The sequence below is a fragment of the Apaloderma vittatum genome, unplaced genomic scaffold, assembly GCF_000703405.1.
Source record: "Apaloderma vittatum isolate BGI_N311 unplaced genomic scaffold, ASM70340v1 scaffold12317, whole genome shotgun sequence".
Lineage (NCBI taxonomy): Eukaryota > Metazoa > Chordata > Aves > Trogoniformes > Trogonidae > Apaloderma > Apaloderma vittatum.
The window spans coordinates 1-27,213 of record NW_009727858.1 but is presented as its reverse complement, the minus strand read 5'-3'; the positions used below and the strand labels follow the sequence as shown (position 1 = coordinate 27,213).

At 46.4% G+C, this 27,213-nt stretch overlaps 1 protein-coding gene across 1 annotated transcript in view; it reads right to left on the bottom strand.

The window, feature by feature from the left end:
- Positions 1-26,937, bottom strand: part of LOC104277261 (E3 ubiquitin-protein ligase UBR4-like) — a gene marked incomplete at its 5' end in the record, with an annotated part of 28,007 nt that extends 1,070 nt beyond the window's left edge. Inside the window, 33 exons of the mRNA XM_009873845.1 lie at positions 48-210; positions 795-885; positions 4,290-4,514; positions 6,369-6,563; positions 7,319-7,444; positions 7,759-7,901; positions 8,266-8,379; positions 8,615-8,833; positions 9,386-9,485; positions 9,980-10,153; positions 10,502-10,692; positions 11,433-11,552; positions 11,778-11,885; positions 12,316-12,443; positions 12,826-12,913; positions 15,282-15,362; positions 15,492-15,689; positions 16,087-16,208; positions 16,664-16,837; positions 17,699-17,780; positions 18,509-18,650; positions 19,191-19,300; positions 19,812-19,969; positions 20,464-20,593; positions 21,312-21,439; positions 22,001-22,085; positions 22,456-22,546; positions 22,776-23,119; positions 23,565-23,693; positions 23,864-23,989; positions 24,187-24,325; positions 25,470-25,709; positions 26,744-26,937. Coding sequence (XP_009872147.1) covers positions 48-210; positions 795-885; positions 4,290-4,514; positions 6,369-6,563; positions 7,319-7,444; positions 7,759-7,901; positions 8,266-8,379; positions 8,615-8,833; positions 9,386-9,485; positions 9,980-10,153; positions 10,502-10,692; positions 11,433-11,552; positions 11,778-11,885; positions 12,316-12,443; positions 12,826-12,913; positions 15,282-15,362; positions 15,492-15,689; positions 16,087-16,208; positions 16,664-16,837; positions 17,699-17,780; positions 18,509-18,650; positions 19,191-19,300; positions 19,812-19,969; positions 20,464-20,593; positions 21,312-21,439; positions 22,001-22,085; positions 22,456-22,546; positions 22,776-23,119; positions 23,565-23,693; positions 23,864-23,989; positions 24,187-24,325; positions 25,470-25,709; positions 26,744-26,937 — 4,858 coding nt within the window. The remainder of the gene's footprint in view (positions 1-47; positions 211-794; positions 886-4,289; positions 4,515-6,368; positions 6,564-7,318; positions 7,445-7,758; positions 7,902-8,265; positions 8,380-8,614; positions 8,834-9,385; positions 9,486-9,979; positions 10,154-10,501; positions 10,693-11,432; positions 11,553-11,777; positions 11,886-12,315; positions 12,444-12,825; positions 12,914-15,281; positions 15,363-15,491; positions 15,690-16,086; positions 16,209-16,663; positions 16,838-17,698; positions 17,781-18,508; positions 18,651-19,190; positions 19,301-19,811; positions 19,970-20,463; positions 20,594-21,311; positions 21,440-22,000; positions 22,086-22,455; positions 22,547-22,775; positions 23,120-23,564; positions 23,694-23,863; positions 23,990-24,186; positions 24,326-25,469; positions 25,710-26,743) is intronic.
- Between the last annotated feature and the right edge of the window lie 276 nt (positions 26,938-27,213).

Sequence of the window (27,213 nt, the reverse complement as noted above, 5' to 3'; positions counted from 1 at the left end):
TCACGAGTTGCGTAAGGCAGCCTATAAAAGGGAAAGCTCACACTTACCAGCCACATCCAAAAACTCGGAAAACGTTTCAACTGGCATGAACTCCTCCTGGAAGGTTTTCAGGGCCTTGTCTGCAGCTTCGTGTATTGGCATGTCGTTGTGTCGTATGAATTCAGCAAGAGAGTAGGACCAGCCTCCCTCCGTGTTACTGGTAGGCACCTTCTATGAGAGCAGAAAACGGGTCCAAATCAGCCCAAAAAATGACTGTCTCAAAAAATAACTGCAGTCCCTGACACCTTCTCCCATTGCTCTTGGACTTGCATCCCCTGCCTCTCGCAAACAAGCCACGCAGATTATAATAAAGTCACATGTGGGGTAAATTTTTTGAACAGAACGCGAACAAGGTCACAGGCATTTGCTCCCTCTAATTAACCAACTAAACCTCTTTGGAAGCTGCACGTTTCTTTCTGGTGGACCCCCCTACCTCACCCAACTATCCCCCCCGGTGCAGCTCTCCATGTCCTTGCTTTAACGAACCACAAACAAGGAAAAAAAAAAAGCAAACACAACACAGAAGGAGCGCTGCGAACCGCAAAAGTCTCTCAATCCTTCAGATACCACATTCCAAAGGGTACAAAGAGCTCAGGCAGCCTCGTGCGGCCTTTCTGCTCACACAAGGTGAAGTTTTATGTTTCCAAGGATCTTGGAAAAGAAAAAAGGGCTTCAAACTCTGCCTTCTATTTCCAACGTGTGTCGCTGCTCAGGTTAAGAGGCTGCTAGAGGTGAACGTCGACGTTTTTCCTTACCTTGAACATGTTGTAAATGAGATCTACTAGGGCCCAGAAGAGAAGGCCAGAGCGGTACGTCGCGTATTCCTTCACCACCTTATCTGCCAGTCTAGGAGGATAATGAAATCAGTCTTTGAGTTAATCACTTTACTATGCTTCGGTAACTGAACAGCGTGAAAAGTTGAAACGGCCAAAAAGCCTCTCGGCGAACGGCTCGGGGTAAGCTCTGCTGGGTGCTCTTGGACACGCAGCAAACAGTGGCGCGCGCAACGATTCCTAGAGCTGGGAACGTCGCCTTCCCCACCTGTGCCTCGCGTAACCGAAGCAGGTTAGCCAATAAATCCTTCTTTCCCAGGAAGAAAACAAGAAGTGGACCGCTACGATCACGTAGGAAGTCAACAGCAAAGTCGGAAAAAACAACCCACAGCCCCCGTTTGTGCGTTCGCCGCTGGGAATAGGGCAGATCCCTGCAGGAGTAACTAAACCTCAGTTTCAGCCACAGTCTGTGTCAATGACAGAGAATGTGCGTTTGCTTCCGACTCCTGAAAGACTTGCAGGGAACTACCTTGCCCCTTGAAGAAATGGAAGAATTTAACACCTTCCACTGAATATCTTCTCGGTTATTCTATCGCCATGAAAGGGCTTCTTGTGGAAACTCAGTATCTGGCTGAAGAAATGCTATAAAAGGTACAAAGCAGTCCTGGGATAACAGCTCCCAAAGTTTACAGGATTAATCACAAACAGGTTGTGGCAAGGCAGAACCTCCCACCAGCAACTCTAATGGGCTTGGAATTTTCTTGCATGTGTTTCTCAGGTACATCTGCCTCCGTCACATGCCGCTTCCTGCTCACCACTTAAAAGCTTTGGAGAAAAAAAGGAGAAAAAAAAAACAACCAAAAACCAACCCAAGCCCTTTTTTTTATGCATCAGGAATGAGCTCAGCTGCCACCAACACAAGTCAACAAGACAAAAGGGTATCGTCCAACCATGGGCCCAACTACAATCTTTCACAAATTGGGCTTTTTTGGGGGGAAATAAACATCTCGCTGCTCTTATCCTAAAAGGCTATGTCTGTGTGTCTGCTCTTAAAGCAGCCAGCTTGGTAGGTGGCAGCCTGCTCGAGCAGCTAGGCTTAATTATTTAAAGGAAAACCAATTAGTAAAGGTGACTAAATTTCCATGGGAAGAAGAGCAACTTAGAGCGAGGCTAATTCTAGACTCCCAAATACTGCAAGACAGAGTTTCTTTTTATGTGGACGGTTTTTGATTTAATTGGAGTCTGCTCCTTTAATTGAAAACTAAAAGGCCCTTGTGGGTTAAGTCTGGTAGCTACCTTCTGGAACAGCTACTTCACAGAATAGCTGCCGCGTTGTCATTAACGTAAGCTGGTTCAGGCTCATCAGCTATGCATGGATTGCCAGCAGAAAGTTCGCCGTGAACACTTGGGGAGCCTTGCTTCTCTCATGAATATTTTAGAAAGGTCACAGGCAGGAGCAAAGGGGAAAAAAAAAATCAAAAGGTTGTTTTCCTTCCAAGCTCCAGATGAAAGCTGTACTGAAAAGGGTCTAGATGATTCTTCTAGCCAGAGTTCTTGGTTCGGTAACAACGCGCGGGGTAACCGGTCACTTGATTCAGTTCTTTGGGATTTCTAAATTTTATTTGTGGGAAAAGAACAAACTCAGGACTCCTGTCCATTCTGGTAACTGCATCTCTGGGTTAAATATGAAGTTTTTCTAAAACACAGAAGGTACCGAGCGCCCCTCACTTGGGTCTCGCAGTCAAACTGCAATAGCTGCAGCTCCTGGCAGAGAGAGAAACCATTTTTGGCTGGATTCTCCTCAAATCTGTCTTTCACTGACTAATCCAGCTGAGCAGCCGGATAAAACACCTACCCACCCCACAGGGTACATGCTGTATTTGCTGCCTTCGCTTAAGTCCGAGGGAATGTCGAGTACTGCCTGCACCTTCATTAATAATATTTACAGGCCCCGTTTTTAGGGTCACGAGTTGATCCTCAGCTGCGCTGTCGGTTCCTGCAGCGACCTCTCTCATGGCAGCAAGTCCATGCGTCTCGCTCACCTTCACCACCCCGACATCCTCCGGGTTGGGGTGCTCCCAGGGAACACCCCCGTACTGCACCCAGCCCAGAACGCTCATTTTAACCCTCGCACGCAGCCACGTTGCTCTGGTGTTACAGACGCCGGCCCCCCTTTCGCCTTAGCCTACAAATTCAAGGTACCGACACTTATCCGCCGAGCGTTTCCCCGTCCGTCGCCCTTCTTCTCGATTTGCCACAAGAATAAATAAGCCCAGTGCTCGGAATAAGAACTGCCATATTTCTATTTCTGAGAGGCATTATCGGTGGAAGGCTCTGTGCTCTCTTAGTCTGCAGGGATTAAAGAAAGCCCTTGAATAAACCTTGACATAATTCCCCAGAACTATTTCTGAATGTTTGCCCCTGAAATTCCCGAGATTGGACGGTTTAGCTGGAAGTTTCTTGCCCTGTCGTTTCAATATCGTTTCATTACACACACACTTAAGAGATAAGTTGGGAAAGAAACCGAATCGTTTACTGAGGGTTTTAAAAAACCACCAAACATCCCCAGCAAACCCACGCAGGGCCTTCGCCTTGCCAGCCTCGCTCACTGGCCACATGAAAAGCTGCACGCCCTCGCCTCTGAGGAAACAGATCTCCACGATAATCTCTCCTGTAGCTGTTAAACCTCCTTTTCTTCCCAGAACTCGGGCAGGAGCCACGGATCCAGAGGAGGCTGAGCAGAAACTCGCACAGAAATCAATACGGGAGCTCCTTGAAGGGCTCTCTCACTTTTGCTGCCTCTAATAGCACTGATGCACGCTGCGTTGTGCGCCACTACAACGGAACGACTTTATCAAGCACGTAATTAATGCCATCAGAATAAGAATGCCCTTTAAGGCGACTTAGAATAATAATGAATTTATTCCTAATTATGACAGCTATTTAAAATCATCTTTTCAGAAACTGGAATTCCCCTTCCTTCTCTGGAAATAGGGGCTTTTGTCAGGCAGGCGCAGCCACTTATTCTTGTACTTCAAGTGCCTGACAGCTGCTATTGATTTTTTTTTTCCTTTTTAAAAGCAATGGCATTTGATTTCTATTTCTATTTTTCTATTTAAGGAAGCTAGTGCACTGATCAAGGGAGCACAGGAGCATAAGGCAAGCAAGCAGAGAGCGTGCTAGCAGCTCTGGAACAGCACACAGCAGAGGTTACTACTCGCCTGAGATGGGGGGGAAATAAGCATCTTATATTTTCCTACTTTTAGCTACTTTCCTAGGAAAAGCATCATTTCCACTCCTCAGCTGATCGTTCCCCTCCAAAAACCATTCCGACCTGACTGCTCCTGCTCACACCTCTGCAAGGGCGAGTACGGAACCACTTGGAAGGGTTAATATGTGCTGTCTTAAGCTGCCCAAGGGCTGAGCTGAGCCAGGCTCTGGGAGAGGAGAGGAGGGAGCTTCGGGGCGGTGGCTGACCTGCTGGCTCCCCCTGGTGACACCACTCGTGCGTGGGAGGTGACGAGGAGCCTCTTGAGGATCTCCACTCGCATGGCTTTCCACTTCTCCGGGGGCGAGATGTGCAGCGCCAGCACCGTGTAGTAGTGGGGCCCGTCCACCTCGTAGGCACTCTCCACCCACTTCTCTTTGGGGTGTTCCATGAAGCTCTGGAGGTTTTTCTCCTCCCTCGAAGTAGCTCGAGTTCTGAAACACAAGAAAAGCTTCAGCAGCTGCTTGGCTCTTACACATTAATTTGCTCCCTCTCAGGAGCGCTGAGGTAGAGCAGTCCTACAGCAGAAAAAGCAGTCCGAGCTTGGCACCATCAGGTTTTTCCCAAATTCATCCACCAGTTGAGTATTTGCACCCAATGAAGTGTACAAGCCCAGCAAACTCATTTTTTTTCCCTTGGAGCTGTGCAAACCTTGAGAGGTTTGCAAGGCAGCTGGCATTGCCCCAACAGAGGGCAATACTACTGTGCAGCTATTTTTCCCCTTTTTAGAGAAAAAAAAAAAAAAAGGTCAGGCCAGCCAGTCCATGTGTTGAGGTTGTACCATCTCCCACCTGACACGAAGCACGTGACTGCAGCTCCTACAGCCAGACCTTACAATCAATTCATGTTATTCATCTACCGCCAAGCAATCACTGAGAAGATACAGGCCAATTTCAAAAAAAAACCAAAAAAAAGTCCATTTGCTGTAAGCTTTGCAGAATTAATTTCGTTTTCCCCAGCTACTGCCTCTTCAGGAGTCCTGACACCCAGAGCTGACTGTGTAAACCTTAAGAAGATGTATCGTACCTCACACCACAGCTCTGCCAGCCAGGTAGGTCTCTTGATTTTTCAGATATGCTCTCCCTGTCAGGAAGGTATAAAGCAGCACCCGAGCAGATAGAGCTGTGCCTGGAGTCACTGTTGTGCGACCTTTTCACTTGCTACATGATGCAGCTGGTGGCCAATCAGTAGCTCTTCATTTTCTTCATTTAATATCAACATGTCTTTAGCAAAAAAATAATAGCTGGAAACTACATAATGTGTTTTTATCCAACAGCCGCACAGCGGGTTCTGGGCTCTCTGGTGCCAGTAAGCAGACTAACGAGATGAAAAGAATAGTTTCATTTATTTGTCTCCCAAGGGACTGGGAAAACAATAGCACAGGGATCTGGAGATAGATATTAAAAACAATAGCCAAATTGTATTAGAGCCAAAACGTTGATTAGTTCCAGGCGGGAAAGTGAGAGAGATTTCACTGCACTCCATTTGGAGTGACCTTGGACGAAGAGGCGTGTATTTTAACATTTATATCCTCATCTAATTAGTATTACTTCCTAGTATCTAACGATGCAAATAAAAGGCTTTACATTTTTGCATGGGGTGCTGTGTGGTCAGGACCAACTCATGCACTCCAAAGCACTTGGGTGCCTGTGGATTCGTACACTTAGACATAGGGTGAAGCCAAAGCACGCCCTTATCTCGTTTGCTTTGCGTAAGATCTTGCTGAAACACCTCACCACGAGGGTTCCAATGCTGCTGTTTACTGGTGAAGAGTAATAATGTTCTTTAAAAAAAAAATCTTAAAAATGTCAGGAAGAATCCCATGGACCCGAACACTACAGGAGAACTCTGGTATGTCAAAACTGGTAACAAAGGTGGTTATGTTGTTTTTGTAACTGATAAAGTGACACCAGGGTTAAGTTTTCAACTAACAATTACTTCATCAGTGTCTTTCTTCTGTCTGCTCCAGAGAAAATTAAGCTGGCAGCGTTTCTTTAATCTAATAACCCTGTTGCTCACTCCAGAGGTAATAATTACATCTAGAATGGAAAGAGAAGCTAATTCTTGGTTGCTTTTACTCAATAAGTTCCCTGCTATCCTGCATGTTCAGGCGGCCACACTTTACGCCAAACAACATAAACCTGGAACAGTCTGCTCAAAACATGCAATTTGGTTCCTCCTAAAACTTTTGTGTGATTTTTCACACGGTGTGCGAAGCCCAGACTGCAGCCCTTGTATCAAAACCTTTCTGGGACTGAGAGTCCCAGCGCAAAGAGGAAGGTACTGACGTGTTGAGGACGTAGAGCACCGTATGGATTATGTACGGGATGAGGTGTATGTTGCTCTCCCTTCCTCCTCCTCCAGTATCCACGCTGAACGACTGCTCCATCGCAAAACGGAGAAACAGCAGCTTGATGTCATGGACATTGAGCTGGTAGGTGGGTTCCCGCTGCCCTGTGCATTCCTGGAGGTATGTGTTGTGTCTGAAAAAAACCAGCATCACTTCAGTTAAAAACCCTTTCAAAACGTTAATAGTTTCTGCTTCCACACCACAGTCAGCATTTGAGCGTCTCCTAGAAAAGCTGTAAAGAATGAAGAGCATACAAAAACGCAGCCACTGGCACCTTCGATTAACCTCCCCAAAGGCAGCCTTCTCAGCTTACTCCAGCAAATCCAATCTCATCTGCATACACACATGCACTTATCGATATTATTTTCCCATGGGATACATCTCCCTGGCTGAAATGCCTTTAAGATGTGACCACTCCTGATTTCTGACACGACCGTACAAACCCAGCACAAGGTGGACCAGAATATTGACCGCAGGATTAACCACCTCGATCTGCTCCAGGTAAGCGGTTACTAAACCCTGTAGCATCCAACAGAGGGTTGGAAATCTGCACAAAGGAATGTGTTGGTGTCAGACAACACCAACAGATTTTCTTTTGTAAAGCACGGGGTCACTGGGCCTCAAATGAATCAACGCCGTTACTGCACATCAGGCCTTGGGGCTAAGGAGGTAGTGAATAGATTTATGAAGCCAAGAAGCAAAACATGACACCTGCACATGTTTTAGGAGATGCACTCCTGATAGTAGACCCTGAAATGACTCAGGTTTACTAAGATTTTGCTGCCATCATCTTTGATTCCAGGGTTTGAAACTAGCACACTGCGTATATACTCAGTACCGACTCACCTGCCCAAATGTAAAACAGCTCGAGAACTCTTTTTTACTCACCGTGCTAAACAAGTAGCAAAAGCAGACTCTGGCACGTGAGGTCCCCAGACTGGCAGGAGCCCATTACACTTGGTGTTGGCATTTTGTAGTGCTGCACTTTCCCATTCTTCACGGCCGCGAGCAAGTCTGCATCGAGAAAGCGAGCCACACCCAGGCAAGTTAAAAGAACGTAAGTTTTATTTCGTCTAAGAAACCATCAAAAAAATGACAATTCCACGGCTTCTTTAAATTATGGGCTTCGCTTTGGAGTGTCCAGGCCTGAGCTCTATTTGACACGTTAAAGCAGACCACAACAGAGAAGCCCACAGCTCTCTCCAGGCTGCAAAGTGACCAACTCCTAAGCAAAACCATCCCGAGTTACAAGGCTGAAGTGCTACGGTCACAAACCACCTTGAAAAATAACACCAACCACCACTGTCCAGCTTGTGACCAGAACGTACCTTACAGCTGCTAGGTGACAATCGTAGTGGACAATGTTGAAGTGAGAGACTGTGCTGTATCCCTGTTGTTTTCGGGGCTTGTTCTCAAACTCCTCTAGTGCAACGCGCTTGGTGAAAGTATAAATACCCAGGACTTTTGTAGGCTGCGATGACACAACAGCTTTGTTAGAGACCATTCACAGCTTTGTTAGAGACCATTCACAGCTTTGTTAGAGACCATTCACTTCTGCAGCAGTTCACATTTTGGCACCACACTGAATTTCATCTCACCACACTGAATCTCATCTCTCCAAGTCCCTAGCCTGAACTTAACATTGGTAAATCTTTTTTGCAGCTTTCACTGCAAACATCCAGCTTTCGCTGGAAACACATTTCCACCTTGCAACTCTTCTGGAATTACTGATTCCAAGAAACAAAGTTGAGATTTCCTCATATCCCAGAGTCAACGCACCAACCCTCGGATGCTGGCAAGTCCCCTCAGCTGGCGAGAGGGCTTCGCAAATTTACCTGAAACTTGTATCCTTCCCGGCAGATGCAGCACGTCAGACCAGGTTCTTCTATCAGCTCCTCCATCTGTTTAAGCAGTGCGGTCTTGGTCACTACCTGCCCCTTCTCATTCGTCTGAAAGAGAGAAAAAGCTCAAGTAGGTTAAAAAAGACGACGATGAACACCATCGGAATGCCCAACCCATTTCCCAGCCTGCTACTGGCAACTGTATTTACTCTCCCACTGTGGTGAACCGTGGGCTCGAGCTCGGCGACATCTGTCAATAAATCATTTCACACAATTCCTTGTGTGGCAGTTTTAGCAGGACAGAAAGACAAGCTAGCCTGCCGTCAGCGCAAACAGACATTACCGTCATGCCCAGAGTGCCCAAGGCCTTCTGTCTCATCGCCATGGCCATGCGCTTCTTCTCCGCGCGTGTCTCCTTCCGGGCAGCGTCGATTTTCTTATTCACCTCTGGATGTTCCCTCAGCGCCTCCAGAAGATTCTCCGCTAACGTCCCGATCCCTTCGTCGCTAGACACCTGCTCCAGTTTGTGCAGGTTGGTAATCGAGTCCGTGCCTATCAGCACCTAAGAGGGATTGAAACGCGGCACTTCCTTCAGAAAAAAGGGCGCACGTGACAGAAACCGTTCTCTCTAATCCCACCCACGACAGCTGAGCAGAGGCACTGATCTGCAACAATTTTTACCACGTGTCTTACTTCTTTCTTTCACTCTCTAACATTACAGACCATGGACCCTAAATCTGCATATGAGACTGGGGCAAGGTGCAGCTACACTGGCCAGTAGTAACAAGTCTGCTGTGGATGTTGGATAAAGAGCCTTCTTAAAAAAACCACCAGGCCCTGAGAAGCCTACCAAGACTACTCGGTTCACCGTCCTAAATTACCTTCTCTTCACATCGGTGTGTAAACCTCACACCACATGAGATGAGAAGATATTGAAGGCAAAACCTCTCCCTCCAGGCTTTTCCAGACAACACCTGAAGCTGGTGTGTCTCTCCAAAACAAAAAAAATCAGCACAGAATTAACTACTGTAGAAAAGACTGCTCATCCACAGACACAAAAAGCAATGTGGCGAGCCAGCCATGTCCTACTTGGCTTTCAGGACGGTCTCCTCACCTGCGTAGCAGGGTGCTGCGTGGCAAGTCCTCGGAGCAGGCGAAGGATAAAAGGAAGCGCAGGTCGAGATAAGAATTTCTTCCATATGTCTGCGTCCAAACTGCACAGAAAACAAGAGGCAGCAGCTGAAGGGCAGTCACCCGTTCTGAAAAGGCACCTGGCGGTCAGCCAGCAGCACAGCCTGTGGAGCGCAGGCTGCGGGCAAGACAAGCACCCTTCCCCCTGCGTCCCTCCCCTGTTAATTAATGAAATGACATTCACATTCCCCCTTCCACACTGTGCAGGCTAATAGCCACAGTGTCAGCTCTTAGCCTTGGGATTTGTTTTATGTTCACTGTTACAGTGCAATAGATAAGGAACAGACAGGAAACACAAACACCATGATATCCAAGAAATTGGCTTGGATGGGTGTCAAAGGGGCAGCTTACAGGCTTTTTAGCCCATCACTGTCGTAGGACTGTCTGACCAGACCCTCTGCTGTACCAAGACTAAACGCTTCTGGACTTGTTAACAGCTTTCTTGAAAGATTATTGTGGTGGTGAAACGAGAGAAGGATGTTGAGGGTCATCCCATACGTTAAATAGCGGCTCTTACTTCTTTGCACTGGGAATGTGCTTTTTCATGTAGTCGAGGGCGTTCTGCGTAATCCCCTTCTGAAGGATGAGATCTTTCAGCTGATGGCCGTTGCTGTTGTTCTTTATTCCCGCGGCTATTTTACAGAAGCAGTCTAGGAAAACTTTATCATCTCCACTGTGCTCCTCATCATACCTGAACGGAGAGAAAAAATGGTAACTTGGAGGCTCTCCAAAAATCCCCGCCTGTAATTCCCACCACATTATCACCGACCGCACGTACCTACTCCAGCTCAGAGCCTTAGAAAAGCTACTCAGACCCTTGTCACCTCAGAATACACCCTAAAGCCCTATTTCTCAAGCTACACGCTCACGGATTTCTTTTTAAAATGGCTTAGAAGTGGAATAGGAAATTAAGCTTATGCACCAGGAATCTCTGAAGCTTTGCATTATGCTGAAATAAGTATCAATGAGGAAAAAAAAGGGTATAGACTTGTCAGTACAACCTATTTCACGTGCTTTTAGTTGAAATATGACAACATACTTATCGAAGTTACAGTAGGGCTTGAAACGATCAACCAGAATCTGCATCTTCTCCATTTCTCCGAAGGACAGGTAAGGGATGATGCGTAACAGGCCTTGCAAGACGCTGAGATTGGAGCGGACAAAAGTGCTGTTAATCTGATCGAGCAGCATTACCAGCTGATCTTTGTCACCGGTTAGGAGGAGGTTACCCTGCAAAGAAGGAGAGCATGACTTGTGTTCAGGAATAGATCTACACCATTGAAGAAAACCCTCACTCTAGCAGCTGGTAGACTACTCCAGTCCTGAAGGATTAGAGCTCTACACCCTGGTAAGACAGCCTGATGAAGAACAAAGCCCTGCCTCATTCCCAAATGTCTCGTGGAATGGCTGTAACAACTCCTCTAGGTCACAACTGACTTCTTCCACCTACTAATAAAGAATTTTCTAGTCAAAAAAGCCTAATAATTCTAGCCCAAAGGACATCAGATTCCTATACACCAACATTTCCAAGAGACGAACAAGAAAGTCTTCTCGCTCTTGGTGTAGTTGAGGGACTGTTTCTATCCTCAATTAGCTGGAAAAATCAATCATGTTTTCAACATGTACCAAAACACTCAAATAAACAAGGCAGAGCTGTGCCTTTTCTTGTCTCTCCCTGGCCTGCAGCCCAAAGCAGCAAGGAAGGGATCCAAGCAGTGCCTAATAACCCCCACCCCGACTGTGCAAGTAGCATCCAAAAGAAGCCTCGCAATGCTTTTGGTTCGGGGCACTCCTCCTGCCCTACCTACCTCCACTGCCTGCTAAGACACGCCAGCAAGCATAACAAGGTTTAGACTCCCATTTAGCGCTCCTCTACAGCTGCCGAAGCTCAGCAGCACCCTCATAAGATGTTTGCAAGCCTTGAAGCTCAGTCAACATTTCCATTCGTGCATCGAACCCCAGGCACTCACCTTGTCCTCGCTCAGAGGTTCTGCGTTGGATTCATCCAGTATGATCTCCATTATACTGAGCACTTGCTCTGCCACGGCCGCTCCTCCGCTGTCCTTGCTTTCCTGCTCGGCCACCAGAGCCTGGAGAAGACGGCAGCAGTTATCGTAACACCAGCAGTATCTGGATTAACTTACCCCACACCTCCATTCCCTAACAGATAAGGAAGGGCTAACATGGTTTGCAGTGCCAGCCCAGCAATATTTAAGATCTTTTGTAGCTGTCACAGGGCACCGTAACAGTCAGAGGCAGTTTACATTCAATAGAGTTCATGGAAAACACTTTGTGGAAGTCCAGGTTGTCCTTACCAAGTTAAGGGTTCCCAGCATGACATTCAAAGTGTTCATCTCCGGCTTGACCAACTGCTGACGATTTATTTTCACCTTCACACAGTAACTGAACAGTTTTAGGAGCACCTACAAAACACAGAGAATGCATTTTCTACAATACCTTCAAAACAAGAAGGAGGGGTTTGCTGAAACTAAAAGCACCCGATAACAGAGCCAGTTTCCAGACTTCTGGGGTAAAGAACAAGACAGATTTTTAGATCAGTATTAACCTTAGGACAGCTTTGGTTTTCAAGTAAGGCCAAGGCAGAAAACAATCTCTCTAGCAAGACACCAACTGCTCATCTTCAACACACTTCAAAGTCTTTGTGAAGAATGGTTAACAAAGTGGAAGGGGAGACGCAGAGAAGGAATTTCCCAGGTTTTCAGAATTAGTGAATTGAAACCTCTGCTTCAACACTTCAACTGCACCATGAGGCAGACAACTCAACCTCGCTGATGTTTGTAACATTTTCCAGCACGTAACTCCTGACCCCAACGATCAGAAGGTGAGACTCACAGTTAAGAGGTGTCGGCCTTGTTTGAAGTCCTTGATTCCAGTCAGCCTGTTGAGCATGCACTCCAAGCCTCCACACTGGGCCATGACACCTGCCATCTTGTAAACTTCTTCCTCGTCCTCCTCTTCATCTGCAGGAGAGACAACAAGTGTCAAGAGAGGAAGTCCCTTGTTTTTCAGGGATGACACAGTGAATTGAAACAGAGAGTAGGGTAGGACACATTTACAAGCAGTTCAAGTCGCCTCAGTCGTATCGAATTGTAAAGAATTACGAGCAGGAATATGAAGAAGGGCCAGGCAGAATGGTCCCTGTGCCATGCAAACGCTCACACTTTAAGTACAGACTTAAAGGGTTGTTAAAATCCTCCTCCACTCGAGGTGAAGCAGGTAAACGTAGCAAAAGCAATGTCAATCAACTTTAAGCTCACTGCTGTACGGATAATAGTGTCATCGCTCTGCAGCGAACCTCAGATTTCAAATCTAATCCCAGCTTTCGGGAGACAAATGCATTACCAGTAGTGGAGTCGAGAGACTCGATGAATTCCTCAGTTGCATCTCCTAGTAACCCTCGCATGCGGTAAATGATCCTCATCGGCTCGCCCTGCAAGAGAGGAGAGCATTTTATTAAATATACCTCTGTGGGCACCTGGACAAGTCCAGTTCTCACAACAGACACTCCAGCCTGGGTTCTCCTTCGTGGTGCTTTGGCTGCAGATGGTGACACAGAGATATCTCTCACTCCCTCATTCTCCTCTTACTGAGATTAAAAACAACACTAAAGCCACCACCTGCAAAAACATGAATAACTCATCCAAAGGTCTGTCCAGCTTTTCCTGTCATTGCCAGTTAGATCGATGGGCTGGTAATAAACAGTCTGTTCCTCCTTCCATCTCCCCCAACAGTTTCCTTTAGCACCAGGGAAAGATCTAGCCAAGCAAAACGTGTTCGTCTCTAGAGGAACGCCTGCTTTCCACGTCAACCCTTCCCTCCCAGCATACCCGGGAAACCAGTAAAATAAGCAGGAGAGCCCAACTGGGTGAGTGCTTTGAAAGAGATAACATCTGCAACAATGGAAAGCGGAAGAGAAGGAGTAAAAAGCAATTTAATGAGCTTTCAGCAAGACAGCATATTACTAAAATGATACACCCAAACCCACCGAAGCACAAGCTGTGCTTCTACCCTGGGGAAGGGCTAGTTTTCCAGATGCATTTCCAGCTGGAAATACTGACAGCATATCACTAAACTTTCCATTTTAATCCATAGGTCTGAATAAAAAGCAGAAAAGAAAAATCCCAGATTTGGGAGCAGGAGACCTTGCGAGAGAAAACCTGTCAGAGAGCGCGCTAAGCCTAATGTGGAATAAGCAGTGCTTAATGTCACAGCAAATACATAAGCACAGGGAAAGCCCCAGGGGGAAGATCTGCTCAAAGGCCACGCTAGAGACCAGCAATTAACACCACAGGGGCCCTGGTAAAACGGCAGATGAACAAAAAAAGCCAGTGAGAGACAACGGGAATAAAAGAAGGCCTGAGGTTGCGTTCTTGTGCGCCTGTCTATATCCTAGGGAACGTGAGCTGCAGCTCCAGGAGTGCTTTGCAGAGGTGCACACAAAGGAAGACAGATGAAAGCTGTTCATCGACGGCAACGCCAGGCAAACTCTGCCTTTCACCACCAGCGCTGCACCCTGGGAGCGCCGCACATCGGCTGCAGCTCGGCGTGTCACGGGAACGGCGCCTCGCCGCTCCGAGTGGGCAGGCTGGGGCAGCACACGCAACCATTTCCCTCAGCAACCTGGTTAGAGTTCGAATTAAAATTCCCAGGTGAAGACCAGCATCTCGCTTCCCTATCCAAGTCGGTACCTTGCTGAAAAGCCATCGCTGTCACCTAGCTTTGGGCTGGATTTTGCAGTACAGAAGGCTTTTTTACTGAACTAAAGCTTGATGAGGACGATTCCTCATATCATAATTCACAGAAAACAGGAATTTTGTTTGAATTCTTCCCCACAAGCCCAGCAAAGAAATGGTTTCAGGAAACCATCTAGTGGGAGATGAATCTAGTGGGACATGTTCCTCTCCATAGCAGGGGGGTGGAACTAGATGATTTTTCAAGGTCCCTTCCAACCCTGACAATTCTATAATTCTAAACCCGAGGTTTCAGTGGAGGGTGACTGCAACTGAAGAGTAAATGAGGAATAAACAAGAAATCTTGGGCAAATCAGTCTTCTCTCATCATCTCAAGTGTTGCAGTGCCTCTAAAGAACATATTTGCAACGGGCAAGATTTAGTCCGATGGATTCCTTCTCAATGGGAGTTTATTTTAGTGGCTACAAGAAAAGGAAGGGAAGAGCTTATTCTGGCTCACATCCACCTTTGGAACAAGCTTACGGTGACACGGTGGACTAGTCCCTTAAGACTGTTGGGTACAGTTCTTCATCCGAAAACCAAGCAAGAGCAAATTGGGGGAAGGAAATCTGTTAAGTTCTTGAGATCCCTACAGGAAAAGCACAAGAGCAGAAGCGCAAAGCAATGTTGGACGTTCTCTCTGCATAAATAACGTGAGTTTGTCTCCAAAGCACAGACTGACAGCGCAATCTGGCGTCCCTGTCCGTACGTACGCATCAAACTGTCACGTGCAGATGGAGTGTGAAATGTGCTCTGAAAGGCGGTGACACAAAGTTCAACAATTTCCCCAAAGGAATGTAAGAAAATTTGTTACTCAAGAAGACAGATACGCTACAGGGGTAAGTTCAATACACTCCCCCAGGTCAGCATTATGTGCTTTTAAATTACTTGCGTCGCAGAACGGAGTAACAGTCTCTCCTAAGAGAGCACAAAAAGGTGCTGGCCAAAAAATTATATACCAGAAAATATATCCTGACTCATCTGATTTGTATTTCCCTCTTCCCTGTTTTTTGTTGATATCAAGGATGGGCACTTTGTGCTGTTAACATGCACAAAGATAACACGTACCTCGTTAGTGGGACACCACACCTTCTTGTAGACCTCAGCCACAGGAAGATCCAAACTAATGATCTTATTGTTCACCAAAAGCTGAAAGGGGAAAAAAAAAATAAATCAAAAAACAAGCTCACACTGCACCACCGCTCTAGCCATCGTCAGCTGCCTAGAAATGGCATTCCCAGAGAGCTGTGCAAGACCTCTGCCCTCGCACGTTCTCACCTCCATCCCACTGTCGTCCTCCAGCAGAGCCACCAGGTCACAGTCCTGACAGATTTTGTTCTTGATGTCCCTCATGAGTGGCCCGATGCCAGGCTCGTTACTGCTGTAGGGATTTCCTGGCATCCTGCCCTGCAAGAAGTCTTCCTGCTGGGGATCTTTCTCCAGAGTCACAAAGAACTCGGTCACTTCATTCTCTTCCTGAAGAACAGCAGCAGAGACAGAGTGAATAAGCTCCCCCGTAACTGCATTTTTGCGGTAGCAAGTGACAGGGTGTCCCTAAACCTTCAGTCCTCTCGTCACTGGTGCATCCTTCAGGACACTGCCACACACGTGGCGTTTCCAGGATGTTTGCTATCACTTGGTGAGCAAATCCCTTGGCACGAAACAATACTCCAGTTCTGCTTTTTCGCACAGAGCATGGAAACCTGAATACTAAAAAGCCCAAACGGGATGCCACGCTGCTCCAGTTCCACGCTGGCTACAAGGAAATCATCATTGTAGACGCTATTGGTTTTGGGTTTTTTTTTGCCAAAATGCAAGTATTTAGGAAGTCCAACGTTTTATTAAGTGATGCTACAGCCACCTCTATACTTACAGGATAGATAATACTGCAGAGTCTCTCGAAGATGAAGACTGGAGTCCTGTAGTCATCAAGGCTGTAACGTTTTGCAGTCTCTATACACACGGCCATAAACGCTTTGGTTTCAGATTCAGTGCCTGCCAAGAAAGGGAAGTATTAAAAAAGACACAGGAGTCGATTTTACAGGTTCGATTTTAACTCCCCATACACAATAAATCCTCCTACAACAAGCACCACACTTTGGTGCCCTCTTCTTTTGCATATCCACCGCTTAGAAGATGAAAGGCTATTTATTGGTCTGTTTACTAGGAAACCCCTTTGCATGCTTGGGCTGCAGTAAAACAATCCCATAAAAAGGAGGAGGTTTAAATTCCTGGAAAATGAGAGAAGACTCCAGGAATGTTATTTACTTTTTCTGTGCCAAAAGAAACACTGGAAGGTCCAAGACATAAATAAATAAAAAAAAAAAGTCCCTCACTGCAGCAGTCTTTTAGAAAGAAGTTCTTTGTGTGGCTGGTACGATCTGCTTTTGGTCAACCCAAACTTAAAACTCAAACCAAACTCGGATTTATGGAACCGAGGTGGCTTTTACCTGTTGTCATATCCTCCAGCATCTCCAGCAGCATGTCCTGGGTTTCGTCAATCAGCTTAGTTCTCTGTACCACCAGCTTCCTCAAGCAGAGGTAACCATTGAGGACCGTACCCACCAGACGGCTTTTGAAGTGCCGCTTGATGGACTCCACCTCCACGAAGGAAGAGAGAAGACCTGCAAAGCAACGAGATAGTCAGGCAGCAGGAGAGCTGGATCCATTTGTTAGCTCTGCGTCTCAACATGCCCAGCAAACAGGGCACAAGATCATAAAAGCAGCACCATGAAATGGCTTCTTAAAACTCCCACTGTCAGGCTGGGATTTAGAGCTCACTTCTATGGCTGGAGACAAACCCCCTGCCCTGAGGGAGCTGCCGGTACGTTCCACCGCACGAGACCATGGTGACAGAACGAGGAAAGGGTTACAAGGAGCCTTCTGAGTGCTTAATACAAAATTCTGTGCTTTTTCACTTTTTTTTTCTGTTGCTGCAAGATATTTCAAAGCAGATGACTGCTCCCCTTATAATATTTAAGCCAGCTCCGATGATGTGACAGCACGTGCGGTACGTGACTTCTCAGTTACATCATCACTTGTTGCAAGAAGTCAGGCTTTAAGAATTAGTTCCCTAATTTTGAAGAACATAAAAGAGGATCCAGAAAAGAACGACCTAGGTAACGGTGCACTTCCACTTCCACCAAGTTTTTGAAAAAGATATACCCTAGAAGATTCAAAAAAGAAAAGCTACCATAGAATAGGTAGGAATAAATCAGCAGTGTTTGCAGTGATTCCAAAAATTATACTGTACAATAAATGTAATTAAGAAATGGAGAAGGAAAGTGATGTGACGAAGTTACACCACAAAATACATGGAAAAATCCATTTCGGGGTTAAGTGCTAAACTGACAGTAAAAATCCACCGCTGACAATTACAGAACACTGAACCACATGTCTTGGAAATTCTGCTACATGCTGTTACAGAACCACAGTCACTCCATCTCAACTCCTGCTGCAGGACTTGCACTGATGTCACCAAATACCTGTGAGACTCTTCAAGGCATATCCCTGCTGCAAATCAGTGCTGAGGGTGGCTTCCTCCAAGGCAAGTAAACGAGCTATTTCCTGAAAATAATGAACAAGCCTATTAGGAGAAGAAACTGCAATGCCAACAATGACAAGCTGGCGAGGGTCTAACACCGAGTGAAGAGGAACACAGCAAAGAGAGTCAGCCACAGAGAAACCAGAACTGCAACACAGCAGCAGCGAGGGAAGAGTGGGAGGAGAGAGGAATTACCCCAGAAATCCTCCTCATTTTCTCCCTATTACGACTGCTTTGCTCTACTGGCCCTCCACGATGGGGTCAAAGCCACCAGGGTGTCCTCTGCCTCGCTGGGATGCACCAAGGGTCACCTCAGATTCCCTAAGACCCAACACTCTGGAGACTACAACTTAAATGTGCTTCTTGTCCGACAGGCTGTAATTCACGCCGAGGCATGGCAGCACATCTAACCCTCCCTGTCGTCAAGGGCTTTCGGAGTCTGGCCTGGCAGCTAAGCCAGCTTCCAGCCTGGACCCGGTGCCAAGGCAGCGTAGCAGCATAGCTGCCCCCAGAGCACTTAATTAACGTGTACCAGCCAGTTTGTGCCGAGGAATGCTACAGCCGAGGCTGAAACCACTGTAGCTCGTTCTGTTCGGAGATGACAGCACAGAAGCATGAACTTCATCAACCCGGCAAGGACCAGCAGCGAGGCAGAGAGCTCAGAACCAATGAAGATTTCGAAGTGAAAAAAGCCAAACGGACAGGTCGGGGACAAGTTTTCTGTTGCCAGTTCCTCCCCCCAAGTCCATACCTTAGTGATGAGGCTGCCGACGTAGGGCAGAACTCCCCTGGCTGCCAGGTAGACCTTCCAGTGGGCTGGTTTGATGAGTTTCTGATACAGCGCCAGGTACTCGGCGGCACACTCGCCAGCGATGCTCAGCTCATCCAGGTAGCTAGCAAAGAGAAACAAGAGCTGACAATCACTTCACAGAAACAAGAGGCATTCACAGCTTAAGGACACCACAGAAAGAAAGGAAAAGCCTCTAGAAATCTAGCCTCGCTGCTGTCCTCCTAGCTAACAGCATAACTGGTTTTCCTTACTTGATGGACAGAGTGGTATTTTGTCTCAAAAAGAAGTTTCCCAGCTGTGCTACTAGTGTCAAAAGGGCTAAGTTATGTCACAGGAGCTGGAAGAGAGTTTACTCCGTTGTTTTGCTGTCTAAGAGGCAGGGGAAATGTTGCATCTGCTTACCTCTGGAAAAAGTACAGAACTGCAAGAGCTTACTGCCAGGCAGCAAAAAAAAAAAAGAAAAAGTCTCCCTAAATCTGTATCATCCCAGATAATTAAGTTTTACAACCTAGCTCAAAAAAACCCCTGTGAATCACAGATATACCAGAGAGAGGTGTGAGAGAAGTTGGAAAAAGGGAGTGATTCTCGTGGGAATTGAAGAAAAATAATCCTGAAGCTGCCGAGCGTGGCCACAGGAAAATACCTTGTCAGGAGATCAAGGACCTGCTGCTTGCGGCTGGGGATGGTAGCCAGAGCCTCCACAATGGTACACGCAGCTTGCCTCGCAGCTTGAGTGGCAGGAGTAAACAGCACCTAAGGCAAGAGTAATAAAAGATGGTATCATCTGATGTGTCCAGCTAAACCAGTCATATTTTACAAAAAGGGCACAGCATCCATTAGAACAGTTTGGTGACCCCTCTTGTTCTTTCAAAGATTTGATCCTGTGAGAACACCTGCTTGGTTGCCATCAAAATGTTTAAACAATGCACTGAGTAGATGTCATACTCATCCAAATACACAAGGAGAAACACTTTTGCTCGAGACCTATGAAAATTTACCAGTCAAAATGCAGCCATACACACAGGAGGAAGCACCATGACGATTAAAGCTCAGAGTTTAAGACCACACAGCCTACTGGATGTATGTTTAGATGTAGTATTGTTACAGTAACAAAGCTGCAAATCTGCCTTGGAATTAAATGCAGTTACAGTCTCACCAAGTACCACTGCTCCTATCACCTGCAAAGCACATACAGTGCAGCAAACTACCAACAATCTGTTAACTCTGCCCACTGCATCCCACTGGAGTTTTCACCCACACTTACCTGTCGCAGCCAATTATTGTGTCCCAGCTTGAGATCCAGAGGGCAAGTTCTCTTCCCACGGCGACTCATGAACTGTTTCCATTTCCAGACGTATTTTTCTGACAAGTAGAGCTGGTGAAGCTCAGCTTTGCTGGGAGATTTCCCGTTGGCATCTATACCTGCGATATCGAACACAAGAGAACTGTCAGCAACTATTAACTGCAAACTGTCATTGTGTTTTCTTCTTCATACTGGAAATCTCCAAACTCCAGCTGAGAAGCTGAGTAGTTTCTTATTTCTTTCTGCTGCCATTTTCACTTCTGCCTGGAGTTATATCCACTTCCAAGCCAAATGCAACTCCCACAGCCTCTCAGGGGATTCAATCAGATTTTCACTTGGCCGGTATCATTTTAAATAAGCAACAACTTTCATTTTTTACGTTCTTCTTGTTATGTCAAGGCACAATGCACCTTCTGCTTAGGGCTTGAGCAATATAGCCTAGAAAAGTCAGTGCTATAATCCCTACGGACTACGCAGCCTAAGTGTGACGATGGTGTCAGAATGTCACGTGACAGAAGCCAACTCAACCCTACAGGAGTGCTTTCCTTATTAAACCTGGAGGGACACAGATATTCCTTCAGAAAATTGCACGGAGTTAAAAGCACAGGACTACCTCTGGCTGGGAGGCACTTTTTCCAAGCTTCATACGATGCTTTGGGGTCCCTCTTGAGCCACAGCTGAGCTTGTGCATGGATTTCATTGCTGTAAGGCTTCACAGTGGTGAGAGCATCCACAGGCACATCCTTAGAAACAAAAGAAAAAGCTCTGTGATACTTGAGAAAGCCACTCCTTAAGAGTAACTCCTGTAGGTGAATCACTGGTTGTGTCTGCTCCATGAACAGGTAACTGCAGCTCCTGGACAAGAACAGGGTACACAGTCTCTGTTAATGATAAACTAAGAGAGATGTCTTGTTCCAGTTACTACTGAAATATCAGTAAAACCATCATAAACCCATCTTGGACATCCATTCGCGATTGTCAGAGAGCTGCATCAAAGCAGAAACATACCTTCTTCCTTGCAAACTTTATCCTAAATTACAATCAAGGAGCAGCCAATAAATATAACCTTTCTGAGACCTGCATTTAAAAGTCTGAGGCAGAAGTACTTGATTCTACCATGCTTAGGTACATGATTCTACAAAGCTGCTGAAAGCACCGAAAGCCTGCCCAAAATAACCCAAAATAGCTCTTTTCCCCATGCCCCAAATCTGAGCAGAAGAAACAAAGTCCTCTTGGGAACAGTAGTGGTCAAAGCCGTGAAAGACGGGTAAAAAATGAAAAGTAGTTACCTGTAATCTGCAGTCTGCAAAGACAAGAGTCACAGGGCTTGTGCTTCCCTAGTAACTGTGAGCAGGAAAAGCAAGCCCTGGCTGCCTCACAAAGCTCTTTTTCACCACGATCAGTGTGCCAGACTTTAATCAGCAAATTTTCAGATGTTCTGCCTAGCATCTAACACGGTACCTTGTTTTTCTTGCTGGTTGGAGCAGGTGGCTTGATGAGCTTTTGAAGAATGCGCAGGCACATGAGGGTGATGTTTTCAACAACCACTGGAGTCTTAATGTTCACTGCCATCAGAAAGAGGCTGAGAGCTGGAAGACAGACATAAGTGCTCATGTGACCGTAAGATCTGCAGACAGGACACCTCCACAGCTCTGTACAGCACCTTAAAAGTGCTCAGAGTTAGGTAAGACCTCATATCCTCAATCAAAACTATTGCATTCGCATGCAGCCATGGATGGAAAGCAATTATTTTCTATTGCAGCAAGAGAGTCTTGCCACCCTTCCCTTTACACCTCCCTCTTTCTATTTCTCAAAACTGAAATGCATTACCCCACGACAAAGCTATCCCGTGCTACTTCCATTTTTAACCCTAACCACAAGCTGAGTCGGCCTCGGTTCCCTTCTTTAAAACGTTGCACGGAGCTGGGCACAGCATTTTAAACGGAAGCTTTCCTTTACACCTCCCTCTTTCTATTTCTCAAAACTGGAATGCATTACCCCACGACAAAGCTATCCCGTGCTACTTCCATTTTTAACCCTAACCACAAGCTGAGTCGGCCTCGGTTCCCTTCTTTAAAACGTTACTACATGGCACGGAGCTGGGCACAGCATTTTAAACTGAAGCTTTCACATCAGTCGTGTGAACTCACCACAGCGCAGCCGGAGCTCCCAGCAGCTGTCTTCCTTCGAGATGGAATCTGTCAGCAGCAACATTTCATACTGCAGGCTGCTGGCCTGTAACACAGACACACGTCCAAAGGCTTAAGAAGTCTCGGTGACACTGCAGTCCTTTTTGCTCTCTGATATTTAAAAAACACAGGTTCAGAACAATTTAATCCCATGCCCATTCGGGACGACTGGCAATCTGCTGGAGAACGCTGCCAGCAACAGCCAAGACAGGCAGAACTGCCTGAGGAAACTCAGGCATATACCTAATCGCATCATTTTCTGCTTCATTCTAATGTTTATTTTAGCTCCTATCAAGACACAAACACCTTCTATATTACAAATAGATCAGGATAATAAAGGAGATGCAATGATGAGAACACACCAGCAGTTGCAGAGGGGCAAAAAAAGGAAACAGGAAAACACTGGAGTCTCTCACCAAGTCTGGATTTGCCCAGTGTCCCTTCAGAGCCGCAGAAACCTTCCCAATGATTAAGTCATTCATTTGCTGTGTGGCCTCTGGATTGTCCCTAATCGTGGAAGGCACAAGAGAACACCGTTATGCTGTGCTCATACTAAATACCAAAAGCTCCTGAGATTTCAGCCTGGCTGGTAACAAACATACAGGCAGCTACAGCCTGCATTTGGCAGATGTTAAGATACCTCCCCTAGAAAGCTACTCCTTCCTGACGTCACGTGTGCAAGCACGCGGCTTTCCAGAGCTCCCTGGAGGAAGCGAGGGGGCTGCAAACACCTCACCTGGTCAGAAGGCACATGAGCTGACGGACCTCCTCCCGCATGGTGGCTGCACCCCGGCGCAAGTTGTAGTCAAAGAGCTCTCGGATAAGGCCCTGGGAGACGAGGATATGCCTGATGGCAGAGTTGGTGGCCAAAGCCCGGAGCAAGGTTATGCAGTGTTCGGTGACAGCTGAGGCACAGCCGTAGCATTTCGTTGACGATGTGTGGCCACAGCCTAAGACAGACAAGGCACGGTACTGGCTGGCAGTAAATGTGGGTTGGACAGTGGTTCGCGAGGACTTTGTTGCCGCCTCTCGCTGCTGGAGATCATATTCCAGGAGTTCCTTTCGAGAAGCAAAGACTTTCTGGAAAGATAGAAAAGGAAAAATAAAAGTTGTGGAATTGTGAGGCGGCACATAATCGTTAATCCCATTCCCAGGTTATTTTCACTCTGTATTTTGCAGAGAAGCATTTTTCACCAAGTATCCCAAAACTTGAAATCCCTCCATGTCAATGGCAGACTTGAGAAATCCGTCAGAAGTATCAACTCAACACCCAGTTATCTGCCCTGTTTAAAGGCCTGTTGTCTACACTACACGCAACCTAACGCTTGAAATGGGATAAATCCACAGCATTAAAACCAGCTTTTAGAAATTATTATTTTGATATTTCCCTGAAAACATGCAGCTGATCACCTAGTGTTAACAGTATCATTAATTGCAGAATGGCAAAATCTTACTTTCTATTTCCGACTGTATCTGGTGACAGAAGAAAACACACGACCCAAATTCAAATCAAAGCGCATCGTACCTGGATGATTTTGGAAAGTTCATCGAAAGAGTTCTTGCAGTCACCACAATACTCCTGGGCTAACTGGAGTATGTATCTATTCACGCTAGCTGAGGTAGAACTGATCCCTCCACTACCACCAGATTCATCCTGGAACAGAGGAGAAAACAGAAAGGAATCGCATACAGAGGCTACACACAAAAACATCTGCTGCAGAACAGCCTGTGAGGCAAAGCCCTTCAGTTGTTCTTGGCAGGATGAAGGCCAGTGTCTCTGCAGCCCGGGGTTCTGTGTAAGATCCATCCGTCCCCCCCCGTTACCTGTGGCTTTTCAGGAGCTGCCTCGTTCACTTTACACAGAAGGTTTTCCAGCTGCGGTCGGTGTCCCATTAGCTGGTGGTACACTCTATCAGCCTTGTCCAGGAGAGTGTTGATATTTGTTACCGCCTGCAAATCAGAAAAGGAGAGGACGCTCAGATGCAACTTTTAATAGCACAGAACGACGGCCACCCACTTCCAAGCCCTCCATCCCTTCTGCCTTTCTCTGACCAAAAAACTAAAAGGTGATCCTGCACCCTGCTCCTGCCATTTGAGCTGGCCAAGAGATAACAACGTGTCATTAATGGATCTGCTATTAGTCTCACCTTCTTTCGATCCTCTTCATTTTCTATGGGATCTACCGCACAGCAAGGCTTGGCGTACAGCATGAAGTCAAAGCGAGCGTATTTACAGAAGCCACAGGCGTTGCAAAGGAAGGGATCTTTCTCGTCGTAATTAATGGATCTGAAAGGCAAGGTGGAAAGGTCAAAGAATTATCAAGGTAACTGAGGCGATGAAGCAAACTGTGAAGGGACTCAGATGGTAAAAGAAAATGACAGCCCTCATGCTGTCGAACCCACCAAACTGCCCTGGGGAAGCCGCAGGTGAAACACATGAGCTACATGAGAATCAAAACCTACAAATCAGGCAACAAAAAAAAACCTCTTACAGAAGCAGTGCCACATTCTGGCCAGAAAAAGCAGAATAAGATGTGAATTTGTTCCTAATGATTCTACTTTAACTGCAGTAATTCCCAACAGAACGCCAGACAAGGGCACTGTGCCCTTTACGAGAACACAGATAAAAGGAAATAATTTTGTTTCGGAAGGTCTAGGCTTTCACTAGCTTTCACTCTTTACCCAGTTGCAGTGGGACTAGCTACAGCACACTCATTATCCCATTGCAGGCTACAGGAGCATGACATGAACTGATTTATAGTTCCTGTAATTCAAGAAGGGACGTGGAAACCTTTCAATGTACCGGTCATCACCTGATCTACGGAAAGAATCTGTCAAACACCTTGAATCCCAGGAAGATTAGAGAGGAATATGGGACGACAATTCGGGGAGAAGAGATATCAGATAAGGAGACAAAAACTCACAAAAGAGAAGGATCTTTAATACTGTAGTGAAAGCTTGAATAGCACACAGTAAATTACGCCCTGAGCCCTGCTCTGAATGAGGAGAGCACAACAAAAGCCCCGAATCGACAAGCGGTCCCGCACACTAAGGCAGGGATCCTGTGGGGAACCCCCCCTGCAATCATGTAACTGAACTCCAGCCTCATGCCCTCGAAGGGGCAGGCCACAAATAACCTCCCCCTGGGAATTTTCTTTTTTTTCAGCTTCAGAGGGCTTGATCCGAAACTTCTGCATCCTTTCAGCATTGTCGCGCGAGGTTTCCCTTTGTTAGCCTGCATTAGCATTAAATCCCTGTAAGCCTGTTTTATACTTCTCGACTAATTTGATTGTGCGGTTGTATTAACCAGAATCATGCAGTTAAATCACAGAGTATTTTATCGAACAGCCGGCACGGGCAAGAGCACAAGGGCTCTGTAAAGCCCCGGCCAGCGTTGGCTCCGGCTGGGAGGACCGAGGAGGCCACCGTACCTGCACTTGTGGCACTGGTACACGTTTTCGCCGCAGTTCCCACACACACCCGGGTTGGCCGGGACGGACGCGCTGCACCGTGGGCACTGCAGCGTCTCCGTGGAAGCCTGGTAATTCTCGTAGAAATCAGCAAATTCAATCATCAGGTTCGAAGCCACAATGGGCAGCGGCAAATCGATCTTCACCTCCGTCTGGCCTGGGGTCAGCTGGACTTTTTTAGCTTTGTGCCACCGAGCCGGCCTGGGAAAAGTAAAGCAAGTTTTTTCAGTGGGGAAGTCCCCTCCCTGCCCACGTACAAAGAGAAGCCAAACGCGAGCGTCTCAGCTCCAAATCTACTTTAAATGGGATGAATGGAGAGCAGTTCTAGGCTTCGTTTCCTTAGCTTCTGCATTGACATGATATGTAGCCAGAAATACATTTTAAGCCTTTATCCTCTTCATAGAGAGAGACTGTTTAGGATTAAAGAGCTGTTGATGCCTCATGGAAAAACTTTAATTCTACAGACATTTTCTAGGGATTTTCACCTCCATTTTTTTATTAGTAAGGACATTTGCATGAAAACAGGATATTTATTTCTAAAGATCTCATCTGCTCCCACTGCTTATTCTCAACCTGAAGTCAGAATCCTCTCTTTGTGACATCATAATCCTCTCCACAGCAGCCACTTGTGATGTCACAGAGGATTAAGACTTCAAATAAGCAATAAGCGGCAGGCAGATTAATCCCTAAGCCAAAGAGATCTGATTCTGGTGAGAACATCTCAAGAAGTCAGAAAGGAAAGCATATAAGCAGAACCGGCTCCAGATTGAGCAATGTATTGAAAAAGGAGCCATTTTTCAAATGTAAAGCAGAAGCCAAGAGTTAGGCCACCCAACTTTTAGTTTTAATTCTACTGTACGGCTTCATACAAACAACGTTAATGCTTTCTGCATTTCTAGACATGCCACAAGGTCCAAATCTCTTCCCAAGCCAAACTCTGCAGGAGCTGCTCTTGGTGTTAATGCTGGTTTACACATAACTAAGTTAGGTGCTTACAACTGAGCCTGGTTTTTTTGCAGGCACAAATTTTACAGGCATATTTCAAGCTCTAAGTAAAATCTGAGTCTTTTCTTCGACTGTTTATTGTAGGGGATTCAGAACAATCCCACCCACCGTGGGCTGTCAGTGCTGAGTAACAGGCTGAGAAGGAACATTAGCTAAAACAAACCAGGCACCTCAGCAGAAATTGTAACGTCAAATGCAGAGACTCAGGCACACAAAACCCATGAACATACTTGTTTTTCAGCTCCACTATGGCTTGCACTGTCCTGTTATTGTAATAGAGGTTGATGGTTCGGACCATTTTGGTTCGTTTCAGGTCTCCTATCTTCACTGTCACCTTGCTGATGGTGTGGCTGCCAATGAGTTTCACCACTTGCTGGGTAGTGGTGTACCGCGTGTCCACTTTTATAGAGGAAAGCTTGATGTACTGAGAAGACAAAAACAACGACACACGCCTGGGTGATTACAGTCTCCAAAAAACCCCTCCAAAACACAGTCCATCGTGCCGCTGTCAACAGCTGTCTTGGGTTACAATATGTAACCAAAAATGTGTAATTCTATTTTCATCTGTTGAAACCGGTTGGAAGATATTTTCATTTCTTGTTAACTCCAGGGGCAGGTGCTTTCTGTTAATGGGTAATCATGGGTTAAGGAATGGGCAGCAGGCCCCGGCCCTAAGGCCATCGAGCCACACCCCGGGCTC